At 39.4% G+C, this 24,980-nt stretch overlaps 1 protein-coding gene across 1 annotated transcript in view; it reads right to left on the reverse strand.

Annotated features, from left to right (window-relative positions):
• Positions 1-1,515: 1,515 nt before the first annotated feature.
• The window catches only part of PWP2 (PWP2 small subunit processome component), a 28,427-nt gene continuing 4,962 nt past the window's right edge, over positions 1,516-24,980 (reverse strand). The window contains exons 6-21 of the mRNA XM_067545166.1: positions 22,737-22,872; positions 22,125-22,351; positions 20,833-20,976; positions 19,081-19,151; positions 17,807-17,943; positions 16,270-16,418; positions 14,913-15,060; positions 13,750-13,900; positions 13,217-13,397; positions 10,717-10,864; positions 8,630-8,738; positions 7,735-7,800; positions 6,943-7,161; positions 4,756-4,906; positions 3,477-3,551; positions 1,516-2,996 (exon numbers count right to left, since the gene is read on the reverse strand). Coding sequence (XP_067401267.1) covers positions 2,846-2,996; positions 3,477-3,551; positions 4,756-4,906; positions 6,943-7,161; positions 7,735-7,800; positions 8,630-8,738; positions 10,717-10,864; positions 13,217-13,397; positions 13,750-13,900; positions 14,913-15,060; positions 16,270-16,418; positions 17,807-17,943; positions 19,081-19,151; positions 20,833-20,976; positions 22,125-22,351; positions 22,737-22,872 — 2,263 coding nt within the window. The 3' untranslated portion in view covers positions 1,516-2,845. The remainder of the gene's footprint in view (positions 2,997-3,476; positions 3,552-4,755; positions 4,907-6,942; positions 7,162-7,734; positions 7,801-8,629; positions 8,739-10,716; positions 10,865-13,216; positions 13,398-13,749; positions 13,901-14,912; positions 15,061-16,269; positions 16,419-17,806; positions 17,944-19,080; positions 19,152-20,832; positions 20,977-22,124; positions 22,352-22,736; positions 22,873-24,980) is intronic.

Here is a 24,980-nt window from a genome sequence, read left to right on the forward strand (position 1 = left end):
TACTGGCAAAACCCCTGCAGTTCTTTTTTTTAGTCAGTGCTCCTTGAAGTCCTACCTTGGCAATGAGTTTTGCTCAAAGATAATAGTACCTATATCTTATCTAGCACTTTTCAGCAGCAGATTCAAAGAGATAATGGGGAAAACAGGAAGAAAGAACAGTTGTATCAGTTTAACTAAAGCTATTTTTAATCCCATTTAGATGCATGTTTAAGCATATATGGGTTCAGCTTAATTTTTTTTTTTTTTACAGGACTTAAGCTAAAATAAAATGACACTCAAAATGAAATAAATGTGTCTACTACAAACTTGCACGGATCTAACTAAATTGGGTTAAAAATACACCTTTAAACTGGTGCAAGTGTGTGTGTGTAGACAAGCCCTGATCCTGCAAAATGTAGGCAAGTGGGCAAATCCCAATGATTTCAACAGGATTTGTGTAGAAAGTTGAGCACACACTAATCTTCACATGTTCAAGACCTAAATCCTTTATAGTGGACTGCTCACATTCAAAATCACACACACTGGGCTAAACATGAGGAAAAATTAGGCCAAATGTTGGGTTCACCACTCATTCTGTTCAGGTTTCAGTATCACTCTCATCACCATGCTATATGAACACTTCATAAAATGTTACTGGACAACTTGGGCAGGACAAATAAGTTTTGATAGCACTGCCTTTGATCAATTGAAGAACAAGGGAATGATGACTGTGCCACCCCTATGCGGGGAGTGATGAGCGAGAGCTCATTTTATGTCCAGCACCTCCACAGAGAAATCTGGTTTCATTATGAGCTGTGTATTTTCACAGACTGTATATATGTAAATGTTTTTGACATGGGTAGTGCAAAAACATAGCAAGCCCTCCACAGATGTAATCCTTTGTCTCACCTTTATGGGCCAAACCTTCAAGAAAAGCATTTAAATTTTTATCCTTGTTTTTTCAGGTCATCATGATGTGCCTCCAACAACTGTAGGCACACAAATTTAGGGGCGATATCAAGGCTACCTTAAAAACAATATAGCTCATATTATATATAAATGTGGATTTACACACACACACACACACACACACACACACACACACACACACACACACACACACACACACACACGAGAAACCATAAGCAATGGGGCAAGGATTATGAGCTTAAGAGCAGTAGCAGCATATGGCTACACAGGCTGATACCATGTAGAACTTTTCTTAATCATGTAAGGGGTTTTTAAAAAGGGAGAAACAATCCAGAGTGCCACCACTGATGTATCACCAACTCTTTTACTCTAATTATTCTTACTTTTTTTTTTTGACATCCTGCCACACAGGCAAGACATGGAGACTCATGAAAAAAACAATAAAAGTAATGGTGAAATGATTTTTCAATGCTAAACAATGATAAACAATCATGTAGGAAGAATGTAAAATATTATCATCATGGTCAGTGAAGTAAATAAAAATGACTCGTGCCCTGGAATGAAGCAGTAGTTTGTAAGAATAAGCACAGAAAAAGTTTTATATGGGTATATTTATTTACTTTGATCACCAGGGTATACAATAATATTTATTTTATAAAGTTTAGTCATACAAACTGATTTTTTGTGTACATACACACACACATTTTTTATGAATATTTTTTCTGTAACAGATTTCAGTAACATTTTTGCCAAGTGGGGGGGGGGGGGTGTGTGTGTGAAGCAAACCCACCTAAACAGAATTCAATAGACTACTTATGATTCAACCCAATCGTAATCTGTGTGATACTCTTCACTAACGGAGATCTTTCAAAATATTGGCATGGGAGACATGCTCAGAATCTGAAAAAGGTCATTAAACTGGTGCTCATGTTGACTCACATTTAAAGCAATTTAAAGCATTTAAAGACCCCAATCTGCAGAATCGGACAGCCTAGTGAACTGTGGTTGTACTGTTAAAAAAAACCAAAAACACAACAGCTCTCATGCAAAAAATAAATAAATAAATAAAAAAGAGAATCAAATATTCAGGTATTTACTGTTCTTATTTGGTTACATAGCAGTATAAGTTGAATTCAGCAGGCTGGAAATTTCTGGACACAAATCTTTACTGCAATACCCTTGATCATTAACCAATTAAATTCCTTGCAGATGCTATACTGCACAGAATTTTTGCTCACATGTTTGTTCACATTATGGTATGACATTTATCCAAATATTTTTCCTTTTTGGGAGGGTAACGTTCAGCTAAAGTTTGGATAATTTTAGAATTTAGCAAATTATTATTATTACTGTTTTATTAATCTAGTTAGGATAACATTTCAAAATAAGTTGAAGTCAATATACAACCCTCCAAATATTTAATGAAAAATGACACACACACACACAAATGACTAAAAAAAAGAGTTTAATCCATAGGCACAGAAATGTTGTGACAGCAAAGGCTTCAGAGGTTACTTGCAATGCCTGACTTCCACTGCCTAATTTGCCTATATGTTTATATACATTTTATAAAAAATAAATGCACAGAACAATATTTTCATTTGTGCTTCTATTTTCTTTGACAGATGAACACAGGTATCTTCTTGTTTGAGTTCAACAACGGATAAAAATCTAGTTGAGCAGCTTCATCCTCGTTCCCTCAGTTAACAGGAAGAGGAAGAATTTTAGGGTCTCTATGAACTGCACTTCAGCGATCCTAAATTTAACCAGCTTCTGTACCTTTGCAGATTACTCCAAACCTATATCACAACATATACAAAATAAGCCACTATGAGGGCCACTTCATCTCAGTGAATAACACTGGCACAAATTATTGCTTCTGTAGGTCCCCAAGAAACAAAAAGAAATAGAGAAATTACAGTAAAATAAGTTGTCCTTATGATTGTGTGGTTGCCTCTTCCATAAGATAATCACTGTTAGATTCCTCCAACTCCTCTTCACTCACTGGTGTTTCTGCAGGACGTTTCATGCCCCGTTGTTGTGAAATGGCCAAAGCATATTTAATGTTATAGCGATTCCACTCACAGCTGTAAAAACAAGTCACCGGAAGGAAAAAAAAATACATTAAAACATTAAAACATAGGTTCTTCCAAGAACTTAATACAAATTTTCCCTCCCAACATTCACGCTTTTGTACAAGATTATGCGTGGGCGGCGGGTATAATAGGCCAGGGGAAGCTAAGCCCCAGTGCAGCTGCTGCCAACCCGCCACTAGATGTGTGGGCCGTGGTGGCCCCACCTCTTCCCATTCCTCATGGGTGGCGAGTAATGGAGGCTGGGGGGCTGGGTCATGGTGGGCTCAGAGTTCCTCTGGCTGGCCAGGGTCACTTCAGGCACTAGCCAGTGTTTGGGGAAGGACCTGCTGGCGAGAGCAGGGGGGGACCTTGGATAGAAGAGGGCAGGGCAGAAGGCTAGTCTCTCAGAAGGGGGGGGGGGGTGCCATGCACATGCTGCCCATGAGATTATGGTTTCAATTTTTAAAAAATTTAAAGGACAGCAATATGTACAGTTTAGAAACATCTTCAAAGTGACGCTGGATGCTCTTCTGAAGGAACTGAATCATGGGCAGCAGCTTCCCTGACCTGTAAAGGAGAAAGCATGCAATTTACTGTGTAGCCTATATTTATACATGGATTCCTAGAATCCTTTTTCAACATTATTCTTCAAATTTTAAAAATTGGTTATATTGTTAGCTTATTATGATGTATCATGGTTGTAAATCTAAAATATCACTGAATAAAAGCAAGTGACTTTGTAACTTTGTGCTGTGTCCATCAATAAACCTGTGTACAATTTTAGCTCAATAAAAATATGTATGCAATTTATCACTTATGTTGCTGCAACTGAACAAGTCAAATGCTGCTCCCTCCTCACCACCAATGTAGAAGTCAGCCCCAGAAATCACTCCATTTCTAAGGTCAAATGGCAACTTTTCAGAGTTGATTCCGTTTACTGTAATGATGATGAAGTTGACTCGAGATATAAGTTCCAGGACAGCAAGGCAGGAGCTTGGACTTTACAAACTATCCACTTCTATTTTGTAACAAAACAGAAGATTGATTCTATCTTCTTTGCCATTTCAAATTCACTCACACATTATGCCATCATTTAATAACTACTCATTCTTCACCCCACAGCAGCAAGGAAAGGAATACGTAATTGCTTCTTCCCCGGTCTATGGTGACTGTTTAAATAGTAGTTGGGAAGAACTGTCAGATTTTTCATTTGTACTGTGCTCTCATTCCAATTGACCGAAAACTCTAAAAGAAAACTGGGCTGGATGTAACAATCATATCTTGTTTAATTGTCTGAAAGGAACTAGGCAGGAATGCAGAATACAGAAATCATTATACTGCATTCCAAAAAACATAAGCAAAGTCTACAAAATCAGCACGCTTAGACATGAACCACTGCCCAACTGGCTAAGATTTCAATTACATTAATCAGATATACACAATTGCTTAAGAACAGTGTTCCCACAAGTATTCTTACAGCTCTTTATGCATTTATCACCTAAAGCTAAAAGTTCAAAGTTCTACCTACAATCTAGGAGAGACTCCTCTGCAACTTTATTGCAGGAATCATTTTATGTCTCCTAAATACTCAAATTTCAGCATGTATTGGTCAGTGGGAAGTCATAATAATCAAGTAACTTTAATTGGGCTGTATATTTCAATACAGAATCTCAAAGACAGTTAAGAGGCTTCCAACAACTGTCTCACAAATATTTTAAACTTTAACTTAAAATGTCTAATTTTCTGTGTTTTGATTTTCAAGTCCACTTACCTTGTTTTTAATTTCTGTCCATATAGCATCAGCAACCGCTGAGCCCAAGTAAGATAGAATTCCAAGTGACGAGATGTCTCAAAGGCAGAGGCTAGAAACTCCAGCACCTTTTCCACATACAGCTCTGGGAGCGATGAGCAGACAACATCAACTGTTTAAAAAAACAATGTCAAGCTTTCAACTGGAATATAATGGTGGGGGGAAAGGGAAGGAAAGCTGAGGAGACACCCTTTCAGAGACTATCCCAGTTCTACTACTCTGCATCACCTGAAAGGAGGCAATCTGTCAGCATTGTGAACATCACTTGCCAGCCCTTCAGAAAGTAAGTTACTATTCTCTGAACTTTCCAATCTCCACAGCACTTAAAAGCAAGATACTCATATCTGCAACTAAAATAGGGTCTGCTATAATGTTTTTTTTGGTATTAAAACTTCACTTGCCTTCACCTTTTCTCCATCACCTTTCACTCCACCCTTTCTCTCTCTCTGCACATCCAGACTCTGGCAAAATTGTGCTGCTTCTCACTTTATAGGAACTGCCATACCATATCAAACCAGTGCTCTATCTCATTCAGTATTTCTGTTCCCAACATTGCCCAGTACAGGATGCTTCAGAGGAAGGTACTAGAACAACCTGCCCACAGAGGAAGTTTCTTCCTAATCCCTGTTGGTTAGTGGATGACAACACCCTGAAGTATGAGGATTTATAACTAAGGCTACAATTCTGTCACATAGGTCACAGATTTCGTGATTTTAAGAGATGTCTGTGTGTTCTTCAACTTCAGCCGTGGGCAGCAAGGCATGGACTTCACTACTGCATTACTCTGTGTACATTGCCGTGACTTATTGTTTATTGCACAAATCCTGTCTGTGACTTTTAATAAAAATACCCATGCCAAAATCGTAGCCTTATTTATAACCCTTTCAAATAAAAGTCCAATCTAATGTTACTCTGAATTTTCTCATTGTCCTTATAAATGGCTAACCCTTTTTGAATCCCCACAAACCCTAGGACTCTGATACCTCACTGCAATGAGTTCCATGACTTAATTATAACAATTCTAAAATCCTCCCATTCCTCTCAGTCCCTACAGCCAAAACTCTGGTTCACAGCATGGGTCTCTCTCACCTAGCTTGGATTTGCTTCAGCCTCCCTGAGTCTCCCCTCTATCCAATATTAAACAGCTAAAATAGCCCTCCTCTTCTACCACCACTACCATATTCCTCCTCTACTGCCTGCTTCAAGTCCCTTTCCTATACCATGTATCTTTTTACCTGAAATTTCAACAACTCCTCCCCAGCCCTAAGACTTTGCCTCCTGCCTACATCTCTGATCACTAGCCATACCAATGCCACATCCTGCTCATTCCTATCGCTTCCTTGATCTTCTCCACCCATTCTTGCCTTTATGCCTTTTTCTAGGTGGTACCCACCCCCACCTGGAAAAACATCACTTTCCTTGCATGCCAAGCATGCACCCTCCTACTCCAACTCAAAGAAATCTGTATCTTTTGACCACTGACTTCTGCTCCTGTGTGCTAGTCTTCCCGCCCTGGCCCTAGCTCATTCGCTAATAAAAAATACCAGAACATAAGATTTATTTACTTTATGACATTTTTATTTGAACACGTTCAGTCTCCTGTTCCTATGTTGGTGTAGTTAGATTTTAAGCTCTTTGGGGGAGGGAAATTATGGCCTTAAATAAGTGATTATTTATGTATGCAGTGTACGGTATAATAGTGAAATGTGCATTTTTATTAATTATACAAAATAAGAACAATTACTTCTACAGCCCTTTCTATCCAAAAGTCAAAGTATTTTGTGATCCATGAATTAAGCCACACATAAGCCCTGTGATGTGAACATTATCCCCATTTTACAGATCTAAACCTGAGGAACAGAGAGGAGGTTAAGTGAGTTGTGCATGGTCAAAAAAGAGACTGGCAGAGAGGAAACAGAAACCAGATTTCTTGACTCTCAGTCTTTAGACATATCAGTACCAAAGTAGAAAGGACTAGTGTCCTGTATAACACAACCTTCCATAAACATGCACTGTTAATAATAAAATGTTTGGTAATAAAATGAAGTTTAAGGGTTACACTCTGCCCTCAGACTTCAGCTCAAAAGAAGGGGTTACACATCTGGAAGTAAAATTAGATCAAGTAAACTTTAGGGGAATCCCATTTACCTTCATTACACGGTACAGTCTCTATGACCTCCTGAATTAATTTCTTCTCATTCAGTCGGAAGGCCATGATGATGGCCATGGTGTACTCCTTCTGACGCAGCACTTTGTGCACACTGCTAGGTGTGATGTCAATGTCCAGTTCAAATGGATCAAAGATCAGTCCGGAGTCTAGTGAGTAGATGAGAAGGCCTTCTGTGGTGGTCGCTGCCCAGCTTCGTCCTAAAAGAGAAGCGGCAGTTGATATTTAAACACAACACACTTGTTTTTTTCCTGGGGAATAGTAATGAATGAGAAGACAGCTTCCCATGCTTGCCTGAAGTGATTTGGGAAAAGGTGGTCCCTCCACTACTATACATGCTTTTATTGATCAATGACTGTCTGTGAAAGGTGCCAGCTTGACAGCACTATGAACTTAAATCTTCTGATTATCAAGAATAAAGAAATAACACAAGTAACAACAAGCCCAATATACATCGCTGTAACATGTTCTGGAGGGATCACCTCTAAGGACAAGAAACCAGCTCCTCTGCAGAGGGTGCCAATAAGTGATAATATTAACAACAGTGGTTTTTGCTAGGTGGTTTCTGTAACTGGACTGAGGCCACAAACTCATTCGGACAGCCACTACGTGGCAACGTCTTTATGTCTGGGGTGAATCTGAATTAATGACTTAGAAATCAGAGGCTCACATCTATTAGTTCTCACCCACTGCTCAGTCCTTCTGCAGGTTGTGTGTTTGGGGCGAGGGATACTCAACATTACTGATAAACTACATTTACTGTTAACACCTACCAGTAGGAGAGAAACGGAGGCATGTCACTCTTATCTCTGGTTTAAAGTGCCGAGAACTCATGTCCCCTAAAACAAGAAATTAGAAGCAAGTCATCAACACATCCACCTAAATATTCACACTGTGGATATGAACCCAAACCCTGGAGTTACCATCACCGAATCAGCAGAAACAAGTCTGACAAAAAATGCTGAACCATTGTGTGACAGGTTCAGAGTTAGTGGTATGACAGCATGAAGATATTGCTAAGGTCACAGATATCAACAGATCACTTAAAAATATCATGAGAGAGAGTCAGATTTGCTTTCAGCTCAGAAGTAACATAGGTTTCTTTGCTATTTTTCTTATCCTGTTATTCTGATCTAAAATGAAAGCAACAGCAATGTGCCATGTACTACTTTGGAAACAATGTTCCTCACACACTCAAATATAATCAATCATCTTGTATTACAATGGTATCCAGTAGCCTCAATTGAGAACGGGGTCCTGTTGTGGCTAGGCGCTCCACCCTCACTCACACAGAGAGAGTCCCTGCCCCAAAGAGCTTCCAGTCACAAGACAGAAAGTGTAGAAGGGAAAATAGAGGAAGTAAAATGACTTGCCCAAGGTCATAAAACATCAGCGGCAGAGCCAGGAACTGAACTCAAGTCTGAGTCCTAGCCCTATGCCCTACCCACTGGGCCACAGTATATCTGTTACCTCTATGAGAAAGTATTCAACATGTCACAGATCACTACATCTGCACAATGTTTTCAAACTAGCTTTAACAATTTTGGCAGGGTGGTGACCATCACCCCTTTTCCATCCCACATTGACCCAGGGTGGAAGGTTTTTTGACCCGCCGACCTAAGGGCAAAAAGCAGTGTTACCGACTGCGGGGTCAAGAACTGAACTTACCTCTCTTTACACCAGGAAGAGCAATGGCAACACCATCCTCATCCCCAGCCCCATCGTCAATCAGCGCCATGCTGCCAAATTCAGTCATTTTCCTACGATCCAAGTATTCCTGAAAAATATTCATATTCCATTTGCCTCAATGCTTCTCCTCTCCAACATAACATGCTTCTCTGTCTCGGAAGAATACATGTATATAGAGAGAGTTCTGATCAGGATTAACTGAATAATTCCCAAACATTTAATGGGATAGCCTGGTTGCTTAACGGTTATTGCTTTGTACTTTCATTCAAGAGTCTCCTCCATCTCCTGGAAGAAACTGCAGTACTGTGGGGCCAATGCTCAGTCATTGGTGAGGGAGGGAGTGCCCCTCAGGTTACTTTACAACAACCTCCACTTGATTTCGGACTGGTCATTCATGGGTTTCAAAGGAAGTCCAGGTCAGCACTCCTCAGAGAGTGGTCATGACAATTCAAGGTAAGGAGAATGAGAAGTAGGAACCTGAGGCCTTGTCTACACTACAGTGTTTTGTCGACACAAGTTATGCCAGCGTACAGCCACTGCTGTAATTTAACCGCTGTTGCATGTCCTCACTATGCTCTTTCTGTCAGTGGAGTGCAGTCACACTATTAGCTCTTGCATCGACACAGGGAGTAGTGCACTGTAGGTAACTATCCCACTGTGCAACTGCACGGCAGGATGCTTTGGGAAGGGTCTGCAATGCCTCCTGGGGCAGGCACAGCATCACATGATGGAGGTTTCTGAATCCCATCGTTCCATGGGTAACCTACTGTATTGACAGCTGCTGTTCAACGGCCCTGTCAGCCAAACTGCCATTGCTGAACACAAGCACAAGAAGCCCAGAGAAGTGAGGTGGGGAGATTGGGAGTGGGGTGGGGGTGGAGTGTGAGAGACAGGGAGTGCATGTGTGTGTGTGTGTGTGTGTGTGTTGGGGGGGACAGTGAATGTCCACATGCTGTCTCTGCAGACAGCTGGTGCCCCTCTGTCCTCCCCACTGCAGCTCAGTGGCAACCTGTACACCGTGGGGGGAGGGAGACATCCTGACATCAGCCCGCACCTCCCTCCCTGGCTCTGCAAAGCACATCAGGAGTTTCTCTCCTTCCCCCATGCTGCCGGCATGCCGGCTGTGCGAGAGCAGGATTGATTCCCTCTGAGTTCTCCCAAAGCCTCGTCTCCCCACAGACCCGGAAGAATGATCCAGTCCAGGCAGGAGCCCGTTTGCTGCCGGGAGCCGGCATGCTCAGCTGGGCAGTAGCTGTGTGAGCTCTCCACGGAGCTGAGCCATTTCAAACCTTCCTGGGGCTTTGGAAGGGGAGGGGTACATGCCTGCATAGCTGGAATGCAGGGCAGTCCAGCAGAGTTCAAACCAGTGAGCAGAGCGGTCAGGGTGGGTATTGTGAGATAGCTCCTGGAGCCCAGTGATGACACACAGCGTCTGCACTGACCCTTTTGTCACTATAACTTTGCTGCAAAAAGCTCTACGCCTCTCATCGCGGTGGTTTTATTTTGTCACCAAAGCAGGGGAGTTGTGTCGGCAGGGGCACTGTGGTGTGTACTACCCCCACTGCTTTGTTGCCAAAAGCTGATTTTTGTCAACAAAACTCTGTAGTGTAGACCAGCTCTAAGAGCTTCTAGCAAGATGGGAAGAGTGAAAGATATTGCAACAGTTACTTTTAAATGAACTCAAAATGTTTACATTTGGTGATACTGTCAGATTATGTTAATAATTCTAATTGTTGTGTCATCCCCCCGTTTTGCATCCATTCTTTGGCACAAGTGTGTTGTGCACAAAGAAAATTATTCAGTACAAGATTGTCAGTAATTTTAAAATCTCACATTCTTGAAATGCAATATAACTTCAAGTTGACTTTACTATAATTCATGGTCAAGACAGCTACACTTTCAAGATCAAGCAATCTGGCTGCTTTTGGGATTCTTGCAATTCAGTAGTTAAGCGATCGTCTTATCTCTTTTGGTGGTTTCACCTGTGATTGTCTCCTACCCAATACCAACAAAATGAACTCCCACTTAAAAAAAATCAAACAAAACAAACTGAAATAGTCACTTACCTCCATTGCATCTAAGGAAAGATTACATGAGATTTCAAATTTCTTCATAAGAATCTGTTCCTTCACATGATAAATACAGACAAACTTTGATAATCCACCTGCCAGAATAGACTGGCCATCAGCTGAATAACACAGAGTAGTGAAAGATCTGAAAAAATATATAATGCATAATTTCACCCCCTACCTCTGAGCTTTGAACATACATCCAACACCAATATAATGTAAAGACAATGAACCAAAGTTGCTATCTGAATAAAAGAAAACCTTTTCTAATTTAATCTTCCTGAGTAAATACATATTTAATGTACAGAATTGTTTTGCCATGACTGAATACTTCTCAAATTCTTTACTGTGAATTATCAAATGTAGACTTCAACAGCTTTGTTGGTGTACTTCCCTACCTTACAGGGTGTTGTGAGGATTATTTAATATTTGTACAGGGTTTTGAAGACGTAAAATGCTAAATATTCTTATTACTACTCCACTTGTATTACAACCATGTCACCTCAACAGCAAAACAATTCTCCCAGGCTTTTCCATCAAGCACACCTTTCTTTCCTCTCAGACATGCAATTTCACAATCCCTCTGGGCTTAAACCTCCTTTACAGAAAAGACAAACCAGCCTCTGCTTAACGAACACCCTATCAGTACTATATAGTCCTGCAACTAGGTTTACTGGATGGATGTGCATCAATATAAGTGAGCAGTAAAGCCAGGTCTGAGACAAATAATCCACTACAAAAGGTTTACTTTCTTCCCAAAGGTCTTCATACATGTCTTTTCTGGAATTAAGATGATTCAGAAAAGCTAGAAAAAAATTAGTATTAAATGATGAGCTCTGTTTTGAAGACAGCAGCTGACTGGTGTTCACAACTGAAAGTTATACATTTTTCAAAAAGCCGTTGCCTCAATTTTTTTGGGTGAGGGGACAGGAGGAAAGATTTCTTATCAGAGGCATTCTAATACCAGGTGTGCTCATTGTTTGTGTAATTTTTTGAGTTGATTGCTATTAATCAGGGCTGTCGATTGCAGATAACTCAAGCAATTAACACAAAACAAACTGACTTTCAACTATACTGATTTCAATTACAGCACAGACTACGAACTGTACAGTGCTCATTTTATATTATTAGTTTTTTTACAAATATTTGCACTATACAAAAGATAAAAAAAGATAATGCAATCTACAAGTCAAAGCATGAAGGGGGAATACGAATGTTTAGTATATCCAGCATGTAAATAGCTTGTAATGCCAGCTACAACAGTGCCATGCAAACGCCTGTTTTCACTTTCAGATAACATGTAAATAAGAAGCGGAAAGCATTATCGCCCATAAATGTAAACAAACTTGTTTGTCTTAACGATTGGCTGAAGAAACAGTACTGAGTGGATTTGTAGATTCTAAAGTTTTACATTGTTTTATTTTTGAGTGCAGTTATGTAAAAAAAATATAATAATTTTGAATGGGTAAGTTGCACTTTCACAATAAAAAGATTGCATTACAGTACTTGTATGAGGTGAAATGAAAATACTATTTCTTTTATTTATCCTTTTACAGTGCAAATATTTGTAATAAAAATAATATAAAGTGAGCACTGTACATTTTGTATTGTGTTGTAATTGAAATCAATATACTTGAAAACGTAGAAAAACATCCAAAATATTTATAATAAATTTAATTTGGTATACTATTAGTGTTTAACAGTGCAGATAAAACTACAATTAACTGAGATTTTTTTTTATCTTGCGATTAATTGAGATTTTTTTAAAATCATTTGACAGCCCTATTAATTCATTGAAAAAAAATGCATACTGCCTGGATAATAAAACCAGCAGGATATCTCATTACATTTTCTGCAATGAATCATCTTCTACATATAAATTATAATTGTGTATGCCTGTTACTGTCACTGTTAAACGATGCACAGCATGACATGAAAGATTTAATATGATATAAATACATCAAGGTTAGGAGAAAGAACAGAGGTTCAGGATTTGATGTGAGTGACACTGACCTATGATGAAGGTACCAGGGAAAAAGGAAGGTCTGCAGTTAGTGGACAGCATGTTGACTCAGAAGATATTCATGTTATTAAAACTGAGCCCTGGGTCTACACTTATCAGGCGATACGGCGTCAGTCGACCGGAGTTACGCAGAGTAGCTTGCGTAACTCCCGTTGACTGCTGTGCTTCCCCCCTTCTGTGTGCTGTCTTCACTGCACTGCACTGACGGGAACCGCATTCCCACCGATGCAGCGCTACGCCACTTGAGAGGGTGGATTTACTGTGTCGACTTCCTGATCGACTGAGCAAGTCTACACTGACCACTCAGTCGATCCATATAAGTCGATCCGATGACGGCGACTTTGCCACTGTCAGTGTAGACATACCCCAATCTCAGAATCAAGATATTCAGATGTCAGCTACATTCTCAAACCCTCACATATAAAGGTAAGAAGAAAATTCACAGGGGCAAATGAGCAGTCAATATTTACATACTTTGCCTTAGCAGCTTGTTTGGCTGTTATTTTGTCTAACTCTTTTCTTCCCATCTGAAGGTCATGTCTTCCTTCAATTGATCCAATCTGCACTGCATTTTCATGATCCCAGAAAGTTATCTGTCCATCCAGGGCAGCAATCGCAAGCTCATTGCCATCAGGGCGGAAAGCAACAGCAAGAACTGCAGAGAATTTGGTTGATGAATAAAAATGTAATCCAGTCTTAACACATTTTTCTGGACTCCAATAAGCGAGATTTAGAATAAGAGGGTACATTCACATTTTTATAACAAAACACAATGCTAAGCTGACTAAAAACCTGGTAGCTAGCACCAAAGGCTTTTTGAGCAATTGACTGCTTCCAAATACTGTGAAACAGCAGCAATGAAAACTACAGGTTGAGATAGGCAAATAAAATGCTGACCAACTGAACTCATCAACTACAGATACTCTCAATATATTTTTGATGGAATAACACAGTTCATGCATAGCTGCCTCTATATGACATATTAGCTAGAAGGAAATTAAATTTACCATCTGAGTTCAGTGTTAGTGTCTCCGTGGTTCTCCAGCTATCAAACATATCCCAGAGTCTGACTGTTTTATCCCAAGAGGCACTAGCTAAGATACTCTTCATTGGGTTAAAACACACGCTACTGATGGGGCCTTCATGGCCTGATAAGACCTAATGGAGGAAGAAAATAGTTAGGAAAGGAAATTCATTTAACTTTTTTTAAATCTCCAACTGCAGAAACAGAGGTGTTTGAAAAAGAGACAATATTGGAGTAGAGGACTTTCACACACTTCTCCTCCAATAAAATTAATCAGATATCATTACTGACTTGCACTCAACAAGCTATTCTGCAATCTGTCAACCGGGGTTTTTCACCTAGTTAGCTTTCACATTAGTGTGGATGTCTAAGGCGTGGCCATTCCCTTGTCCAGTAAGCAAGTGGAAGGCGTGGAGGTGGTGATCATTTTTAAGACACAGCAGTGGAGCACGGGGAATTTAACACCAAACTCTTTCATGAAAACCACAAGCTTCTTCAATTGTATTGCTCCCAACCTGCCACTGAGCAGAACATGGTCCAGCTCTGCACTGTAGCAAGAACATCCTCAGGCTTTATTCTAGTCAGGAGATTCTCCCTATAACTTCTACATCACACGAAGTGGACAACATAGGCTGAGTCCTTGTCCCAAGAGGTGATGGTGGGGATGCAGAGGAGAGGGTTTCTCAACTGCTAGTGCTGTGCTGAGTCTATCCCTGTGCGAGGTGGCATACTTTAATGTAGTCAGTCTCTCAGCCCTCTTTCTGACTATATACACCTTTCCTCTTTCCTTTCAATGAGAAGCCATTTATGCATTAGTTGTGCTCACCCAGCATCCAGAAAGGTCAAGTGGCCTTTTCCTAGGTTGCTTTTCCTAGGGGGTCTCAGTCAGCCACTCAAGAACGTGAAAACTAACCCTTTCCCCACAGACACAATGGTAGCATGGTCCATGGATACCAAGTTATAGATTGCCTCAGGGGAGGCTAATGTGGGTTTAAACTTTATAGTTATAGCTGCATCTCCTCCACAACACAATTAACACTAAATTATAAGCCTCACACAGAATCGATTAATCCAAAAGATATTTAACACAACCATAATGCTTTCTATGTTAATTGTGAGAGTTCTAAAACAATCTCAGTTCCTTACATCTAACAGTCTGCCACTCTGCATTGACCAGACAAATATGTCAAAGGCGTCTTGGGAACCAGCTGAAACAATCTCACCACTGGAGTCTACTGCTAAGCAAGAGAACTGGGCTGGTCGTGGAGAAGTGAAGGTGCGGAAATTGCGGTATCTGTTGTAAACAATATGCAAACATGATTTAAAAAATACATTTTATGTATGTCTAAACAATTAAAAAAGCATTAAGAATATGCTACATCAATTAAAATATTTCAGTTTATATTTTTTTAAGAATATAATTTTAAACCAAGGAGTGTAAACATTTAAATCTGGAGTATACTTTGCAAAGCTACTACACACAGAAATTAAAATAGACATCCAAAAAGGACATTTTTGTTCAGACAGTGGAGTTAGGTCTGACTTGCTCATATGCATGAGTTCAGTATAGACTCAGAGACTCCTATCCTGCAGAAGCTGGGCAATTTGTGAAGATGCTATTTTTAACATCCAAAAATATTCTTGTTCCTGTTTGAAGATGCTTTTTCCTTTTTAAAATATATTTATGTCTGTCTATTATGTGAATGATGGAGCAGCTCATGTGTATCTATACGCACATCTTCTGCTGAATGATCTTCAACAGACATGCCCATTTGGTTTATTACTTTCCTTTTCTGAGTGAGCTAGTGGAGATGTGCCTTTGATTAAAGGCACGTGCTTAGTTAACTGACTTTTGGAGCCAGATACCAAGGATTCTCTTACTGAACTGTCACAGCCTCTAGGTAACAATTGTGATGGCTAAACCATTGCACATAGATCCAGTCTCAGAGACAGAGTCGCTTATGCACAGCACGGTGCTTTGAGGCACAAAGATAAAAGATTAACAGCCCATGATTGCGAAGTGGAAATTCTGGAAGAGATTTTAGCATAAGTTATATGTCCAGAATATGGAAGTTTTATAGGTCCATGTCTTGCTACATCACTCCACCACCTCTCCCTGCTCCTTGCTGCTCCTTGGTCCTGGTGGATTTCTATAAATAGTGCAGGAATAACTAAGGACTGGTCCACACTACAGAGTTAGATCAGCTTAATTACATCATTCAGGGCTGTTTCATACCCTGTACGATGTAGTTAAGTTGACCTAAGCCCTGGGGTAGATGCCATTAGGATGACGGAAGAATTCTTCTGTCAACCTAGCTACTACCTCTCTGAGAGAGCCCCTTCTGTCACTGTAGTAAGTGTCCACACTGCCGCGCCACAGCAGCACAGCTGCAGCTGTACTGCTGTTATATTTCTAGTGTTGACATAGCCTACGGAAATAATCGTTTTCTTTGTATCCCTGATAACCTTGTAGACAAAACTGGGTGATGCACAGAGGATTTACCTGTGAAGATCAAAGGCTCGCACTGTTCCATCAAGGGAAGCACTCAGAATGACATAACCGGTGGAAGTAAAAGTTACAGCAGAGATGCTGCTGGTATGCTCTGTAAAAGTGACAAAGCAGAAGCTGCTGCTGGTGTTCCAAACTTTCACCTGCAAAAGAAGTAGGAAAAGCCCTTTAAGAACTCCTATATCATAAACTAACACCCCAGGATAGCTTCATTATTTCTTCTAACCAAAAGCCCAATTCTGCAGGCCTTATTCACTCAGACAGCACTCCCAATTCAGTTAGTGGGAGTTCTGTCTGTGAATGAAGAATGCAAGATCTGGCCTTTTATTTGTACTATCTCAGTGAAACATATATAAGGTGAAAATCTGATTGAAGTTGATTGAGAATTTTCCATTGGAATGATTTTCTGACAGAGAATTCACTTTACACAAAAACTAAATCTTTCACAGAAGATTTCAATTTTGCAGAAAAATTTAGATTTTCTGTTGAGAAAACTGTTCCCAGCTCCACAACAGGAAAGAGTTACCCAGGAACAAGGGCTCCTATGCCACATAAGCCCAGCCTCCCTTCATCTTAAGAAACTTTTCAAAAAAGGTCAAATCAAATTGTCATTTTGACTTTTTCTAAACAAAATTTCAGAATTCCCATTTTGTGGGAAATTTGATCTTTTGTTATGTTTCAGAATGAATGTTTTCATTTTTAAAGCTTCGGAATTTCTCACAGAACGTGAATTCCCATTTCCAGTCAGCACTAAATCTGATTGGTGGCAGTTGGGCTATTTTTCTTTCTCATCCCCAAATTTCAGAGTGAGAGGAAATGTATATATTTCAGATATATACTCTGTAAGTCTCCAGAGCACAATTAGAAAAGACAAAAAGCCCTCTTGAAAATCCAAAGCCTGTCTCTCTCTCTAATCTACAGCTTCAATACAAGATTCAATTAAGAGTCACTTGCATTATTTTTAAATAGCAAATATCTGCAGTGGTGTGTTTGAGAAAATTTTGTTTAGGAAGCACATCTTCATATAAAATTATTGTGGATTTATTCTGAGACTGGTAAACCCCAACTGTTAGAATGGCTTGGTGGATGGTTTCAGAATTTTGGATAACGGAGGATCGTCTATACTGGTATACCATTAATTCACCATCTGCGCTGGTGCATTAATGTGGATAGGTATAAGGGACACTACTGACAAGCCCACAATTTGGTCTACTTTTTTCTTTATGCTGCATTGTACCTGCAACTGTTCCAAATGAAATTGTTAACTGCTAAAAACTGTAAGTAATGTAAGCAGATGAGCCCCCAAGAACATCCTTACGATAACAAACCAGAATGTAGATGCAAAGGGAAAGTAAATTGCTTCCAAGCTTCCAAAACACATTTATAGTCATTGTGGACAAAAACATGATTTTTTTTTTAATTATGAAAAATTATTTGTCAGCATAGCAGTGCTCTCTACAGTGTATTCAGACTTGTACCACTCACTATACTTTTGTGAGCCAAGAATTTTTAGCAACCATGATTGACTTACTTTCCCATCATCCCCTCCAGTAACTAAGTATTGCCCATCTGGAGAGTATGCCAGTGAGACCATACTGTTGAAATGGCCCTGCTGCTTCAGCACATAAGACTCACTTTGCCATTCCCACACCAGCAACTGACCCAGACCTGTAAACACAATGGAGAGGACAGATATGTAATTCCGATTCAGTGAAGCCCATCGTATATCGGCCACATACAATACTTGCATAAACATCCTTCGCATTTTAAAAAAACAAACGTGTTTTTTAACTGTGTTAGGCACACATCCACCCTAATCAAATGCACAATGGCTGATTATTTCAAGATCAAGGTGACGGACTTTCTGCAAACACCAGCAGTTGTTACTTGGCTTAGCATTCTTTTCAGTATGTCAGCCAATACTGCCGCTGTCATTGGCAGAAGACAGATATATACTGATAAGCAGCCAAAAGAAGATGAAGGAAAACCATTAAAAAAAAAATCACTAGAAAGAGAAAAAAATAAAATAAAAATAAAACATGCACACACCTGAATTTGGTCTTTCATTTGAAATATTTTTTTTTAATCTTGCCTTTTTTAAGTGAATCAAAACTGTATTTCAACATTAATTAAACACAAGAGATCTAATCTCTATTAGCTTATTTTTTTAAGTACTGTTTTGTTTCTACTGATCTGGCAAAGGGGTTACTGCATGAAATATTGAATGGCTTTCACTCAATCTCCTGGGCTCGAGAAGAGTTCTAAGAGAGATGCATCAGTTTTCAGAGGAGGGGCTTGCATGGCAGTTGGTTATGGACTAGACTTGCAGCTCACGGTTGGAGAAGATTAGTTGGAAAATCCATTAGCCATAATTTATAGCGAAGGAAGACATTTACATCGGTGAAGAGAGGTAACCCAGAATGAAGGCAAACTATAACCTATGCTCAGGCTGGTGTCACAACGCACTCCTTTAGAAGGAGGATGGTCTTATGAATCAGGAACTGGACTGGGAATCAAGAGATTTAGGTTCTATTCCCAAGATCTGCCACAGACTTCATGACTTTGGGAAAACCACTTAATCGATGTACTTCAGTATTCTCATCTGTGAAATAATATTTCCCTATACCAGAGGAATTTTATAAGGACAAAAACATTAATGTATGTGACGTACTCTGATAGAATGGTGATGAGCCTTTAAAACAACAAATAAAACTTAAAAATGTGGGGGTCAGATAGGGCAAAGGAGACCTACATTTGCAGACCTGAAATGTATTTCCTTAGAAAGACAATCTCTGATCTACGAACCTGAACATCCAAAAGCAATCCAGTCACCAGTGCAGTTGATGGAAATAGCCGCAATCCTCTGGTCTGAAATGCTAAGTGAAAAATGCCAAGAAATACGTAAGTAGAGGATACAGAATAAAGGAACAATTTAATTTGAGAAATGGGATTTTTATTTCCTCTAGTCGAACAAGTCCTTAGTTTTTCACATTGAATTGTATCCCACAATGAAATTATGAAATAATAAAATTAAAATAATGACACATTATATCCTCTAATAAATGTAAGGAAACCAGCAAAAACATACTTCCTAGATAGCATTGGCATAAGTTAGGTTTTGGATCAAAGGCATATGGAGGCCCTTTCAGAGCAATGCAAAAGGTGCAATGAGTTTCACATTCAATTCTATGTTAAACTGAAAATGTATTATGTATCTTGATCACGAGAGCCAAAGTTCCCATTAGGACAAGAGGACAAATTCCATGTTGTCACTGGAGTTGGGTCTGCTTATACTAGCAGCAAATTTGATCCTAAGAGGCGAGGAGCCGTAGCTCAAAGCATTCTCTGACCTCACTGAATATATGGGACACAACCAACTATGTCCTAATACATGCCCATCACAATGGTAACTGAGTGGTGTCAGAGAGCCAGAGGTATCCTAGACCCAGTAATACAATTCCAGGGACAGGGCTAACAGGAACACACGGTATTTCTTCCTTCCCAGTGTTTGTACACATTACTCCCATCTGCCAACTCTTTATCAGTTAATGTCTGCACAACATTGTGAAGATGTAAACCACTGTACAATTGTTAAGTATTATTTCAAGCCCAGAAGTGTAAGTGTATTTCAATTCAAAATGACCCATCACTGAATCAATATCTCCCTAACCCCATCCAAATTTATTTATTTATTTTAATAAGCATGGATTTGAAGTGATTTTTATAGAAATTTCTTATGTGGTTTATAAAATGTGTCAAATGTATTTTACCACAGATGAAAAACACTGACACAGCGCTTTTAAATGCTGATCAGTTTTTAAAATTTCAACCATTTCAATTAAAGAAACTTCTATTAATCAAAGGATAGGCCTGAGCTAGTTCTGAAGCTGAAATTTCTTCAGATACTTGTCAGACTTCTTGTGGGATACAAGGAACAAAAATGTATTCTGGAATAGAGAGAGTATAAATTTGTATTTTTAAAAAAAAGCAACTATGAACTTGAGCAAGGAGCTACTTCTCAGTATGAGATTAAAATTTGTCATACTCTAGAAAGATCTACTTTGTTGTAAATGGAAAACTGTGCATTCATTCTTTACATAAGTTTTTCAATTTAATACAACATGCTACATAGCAGCCACCAAAATACATAATAATATTCATCTGGTATATTGTTTTTTTGTCTTCAAAGCACTCTACAAATGCTATATATTAATATCCTTGTGGGGTAAGTAATTAAGTAGCATTCCCATTTTACACAAACAGAAACGGAGAGCAGTTGAGTGACTTGCCCAAAACCATAAAGAGAGTTTGTCAAGGCTGGGATTAGAACTCAGGAGTTCCTGGCTAAATCATGTCCCTCTTTAATAAAGCAATGCAGTGGAATTAAATGGTATTATTTAATCTATCAGAGATTAATGCTCCTCTTTAATCAATGTGGCGTCACAATTCCAGCTCATGACAAAAATGCCAATTACAATATCCAGTGGATTGTTCAAGATTTAAACCCTTCAGTATTTGACACAATGACAACTCTAGGGCTTGCACAATTAAACTAACCTCAAGGAATGAATAAGGTTGAAATCTGGAAGCTCATGTAGGTGAAAAATTCCAGAAGCAAAACCAGTGACCAGAAGGTGCGTTTTCTTATGATAAGCTGCAGATGTCAGATTATTAAAATCTCCCTCTTTGTTGAAAAAGTACCTAAACACCAAAGAAAATACACCAAAAAAAGCAATGTGAAGATAAATGACAGGGGTACTCTAGCAGAGACAATTCAACATAAGGCAAGTATTCTGGAGGCGGTACCACAATAAAACTAAAAAACCCAACAGTTCTGCAAAATGCTTATCATTTATATTTTGTCTTATTCCACTAGCTGAACCATTCCTCCAGCCATTTACAGCGAATTTACAGCTGTTATAATTTATCAGACGCTGCATATGAATATACACAATGAAAGACACTTAAGGTTGACCTCAGAGGAATTAGACTGCGGATTTTCCTTTGGTCACCTAATGCCAACATCTGTGGTTTCTATAAATTAAGCGGTTAACTCTGTATTTAGAATCACCACAAAGTATGAGTAATTGAAGTACTGGAGTCATAAATACTGTACTCTTGGTACTGAGGTTTATATTTTTGTAGCTGTAGCTCTTATGGTGTTGTATTTAATGGTATTCTCAGGGTCAAATAAATGTATGTTTGAATGCTATCCAACTGTATATTCTATTTAAAGTTTTCTTACACACTAGGACTATGCACTCTAGATTGCGTTTCACACTACAAAATAAGTCTAATTTGAAAATGAGGCACTCCTTCAGAAAGGTCATTCACACTGCTGTTGTCATCTTAAAGGTATCTATCTCTACAAAGCCTAATGTCACTGAGCCATAACTCAGTATTTTAAAGTCAACCCATCTTTCCCCACAGAAGTATAGCTCCACAGTAGCAGAAACTAAACATCTTTTCAGTAGAGCTGCAGAATGGTGTACACTGGACCTCATTACACTCCCTATGTTTTTAACTTTCAGCTATTCATTTTGAAGGTAATCTTTTGTGTCATCATAAAACAGGAGAACACTGATTTAATTCCTGGCAGATGAAGGCAAATCTTCTATTTATTACTCACCAGTTACATAAATCACCATTTATATGCTCAAGGTATGACAGAAATGTGTTCTATGGAAGGCAATTATAATAGGGTTTAATGACTGGAAGCTGGATAGGGTTGTCCACTAGCTTCAAGTAAGACAGAGTATATTAATGCAAAGTGAGTAGAGTCCACTGCAAAGAATCCCAGTTATGCCTGTTTTATTTTTATATATCTAGATCTTTGAAAGATCACCTACTTTGCAGCACGTGAATATTTCACTTTCTCTCTCCTTTCTTGTTCATTTGGAGTGGCTTTTCCATGAATCTCCTCAGCCTTGGGCTCTTCAATAAACTCTTCACCCACATCTTTCATTGATTCATTCTTCTCTTCAGCTCTGTCTTTGGGAGGCCTGGGCTTCAGACCATCCAGGTCTGTATCACACTGCCACACACATAGCGCCCCATCCTGGCTAACTGTGTACAGCTAGAATATAAACACACATACATCTATTATGAACATCATACAGTCCTACGGTTCCATAATCTGCTGAATTAAACATATATAGAGGTACTAAAATGGTGCTTTAGAGTGGAAGCTGGCTTGGAAAATTAATTTGCCTTGAAATTAAGTCAGATTTACTCTGAAGACAGAGAAAAATGTTTCTGCAAAGTCCAAAAACAATCTGGTGAATAGTTTTTGAGTTACAGGATATTAAATATCCCAACAGGTATATTCCATTGGTAATTTCTATGAACATTTCATTGGAATACCAGTGCAAAAGAAATTCAGTATGGTTATCTACAGATGGAAAGATATTGGACCAATTTTAATATGAACATTCAAATAAGCAGTGCGCTTGTTTACATACATCTAGACTATTCGCTTCAAAGAAGCAGGCTACGATCGCATCTTTATGCCCTCCCAGTGAGTAATAGATCAGGTTAGCCCATCGTTCAGCTCCAAACACCCATGTTGACATGTCCTTGCTACCTACTGCAAAACACCTACAAAAGAAAATAAAGGACAAGTCAGATCAGAGCATGGATTCACAAACTTTTTCATTGTGTGGACCCCATTTTAACAGAGAGGTGCAGACATTCATCGTGTGATTCATACTGGACAGATGTCCACACTACAACTGATAGTCTTGGCAGGGATGCCAAGGACTGAACAGGCAAAGAGAGTCAACTACACTCACCTTATAAGAGTTGTTCCCTCCACAGGGAGACATACATTTTAAGGGAAGGTTGTTCCCTGTTGCTGTGTCTATTCTATGGATATGTACTCAGGCAGCTTTAAAAAAAACCCATTAATTGTGCTTAGATTCAAGAAAATAGACTGAGAAATTGAGAAATCAAAAGAAGCTTTCAAAGCCAATGAAAGATTTGAGAATTTGGACACTGGACTACAAGCACACATACACAAACAAATGAAATTTTTATTGGAGCAAAATCTCAGAATCCAACATATACACTATTCTTAATCATAATGAACACCAAGTTAACAATAAAGTGGGATTTGCAAGAACATCTAATGGAGCAAGGAGCACAAGTCCCACCGACTTGCAGGTGGAAGCAGGACCAAAGAACTCTGAGGGGAGACTGCAGGGTGGGGAAAGTGGCCAGTGGAAGCATGTGACTATGAGAATCAGGCAGAGGAAAAGACAGGCTAGTGAAGGAGAAATAGAGCTCAGGAACAGGTTTGCAGAGTTGGAAAATTAAGAAGGGGCACAGCAGGCGGTAACTGAATGTGGGAGGTCAAGGAAGAAGATAAAAGCAGCTAGTGCTATAGAAAGAGTGAATGAGCAAATGGAGATACCACCAAGTAAGAGCCCCAGAAGGATACAAGATGGGTTGCAGAACAGGTCATAGGCCGGAGAATCACACCATCATCAGGAAAAGGCAGATTTATGTGATTGGGGACTCCCTACTGAGAAGAGGAGACAGGCCTGTAACCAGAGCTGATCTGGAGAACAGAAGGGTGTGCTGTCTGCCCAGTGCTAAGATACGGGATGTGGACCTGAGGCTGAAGAGGATCCTGATGGGAGTGGGAAAGAATCCACTGACTGTCCTTCATGTGGGAACAAATGATACAGCTAGATTCTCACAGGAACGTATCAAGGGAAACTATTCCAGGCTGGGGAAGACTCTTAAGGAAATTGAGGCTCAGGCGATTTTCAATGAGATTCTGCCTGTCCCTAGAAGAGGACAACAAAGGCGTGACAAGATTATGATGATCAACAGATGGCTCAGGCAGTGGTGCTATAAGGAGGGCTTTGGAATGTATGGTCACTGGGAGGCATTCATGGACAGAGGACTGTTCTCTTGGGATGGACTTCACCTGAGCAGAGAGGGAAACAGATTTCTTGCATGGAGGCTGGCACAACTGATACAAGCCTGGTCTACACTGCTGCTGGCGGTCAACAGGAGATACACAAGCTACTTACGTTACCGTACCGTAGCGTCTTTACTGCACTGCGTCGACCTGAGATGCCTTCCAGTCCACACAGCCTTACTCCTTGTTTATTCTAAACAAATACTTTGCCTCTGTTTTTAATGAAGCTAATGAAGAACTATGGGACAATGGCAGGACGGCTAATGGGAATGAGGATATGGAGGTAGAAATTACCGCATCAGAGGTAGAAGCCAAACTTGAACAGCTTAATGGGACTAAATGAGGGGGTCCGAATAATCTCCATCCAAAAATATTAAAGGAACTGGCACATGAAATTGCAAGCCCATTAGCAAGGATTTTTAATGAATCTGTAAATTCAAGGGTTGTATGACTAGAGAATTGCTAAAGCAGTTGCTATTTTTAAGAAAAGGAAAGAAAGTGATCTGAATAACTATAGGATTGTTAATTTGATCTCACTAGTATGCAAGGTCTTGGGAAAAAATTTGAAAGAGAAAGTAGTTAAGGACATTGAGGTTAATAGTAACTGAGACAAAATACAAAAATAAAACAAACAGCTTTACAAAAGGTAGATCGTGCCAGACCAACCTGATGTCCTTCATTGGGAAGATAACACATTTTTTAGACAAAAGGAATGCAGTGGATATAATTTACCTAGATTTCAGTAAGGCATTTGATACAGTTCCACATGGGGAATTAT

This window comes from Emydura macquarii, unplaced genomic scaffold, assembly GCF_026122565.2.
Source record: "Emydura macquarii macquarii isolate MOO-44397 ecotype Brisbane River unplaced genomic scaffold, CSIRO-AGI_Emac_v2 contig_1043, whole genome shotgun sequence".
In the NCBI taxonomy this organism is placed as follows: Eukaryota; Metazoa; Chordata; order Testudines; family Chelidae; genus Emydura; species Emydura macquarii.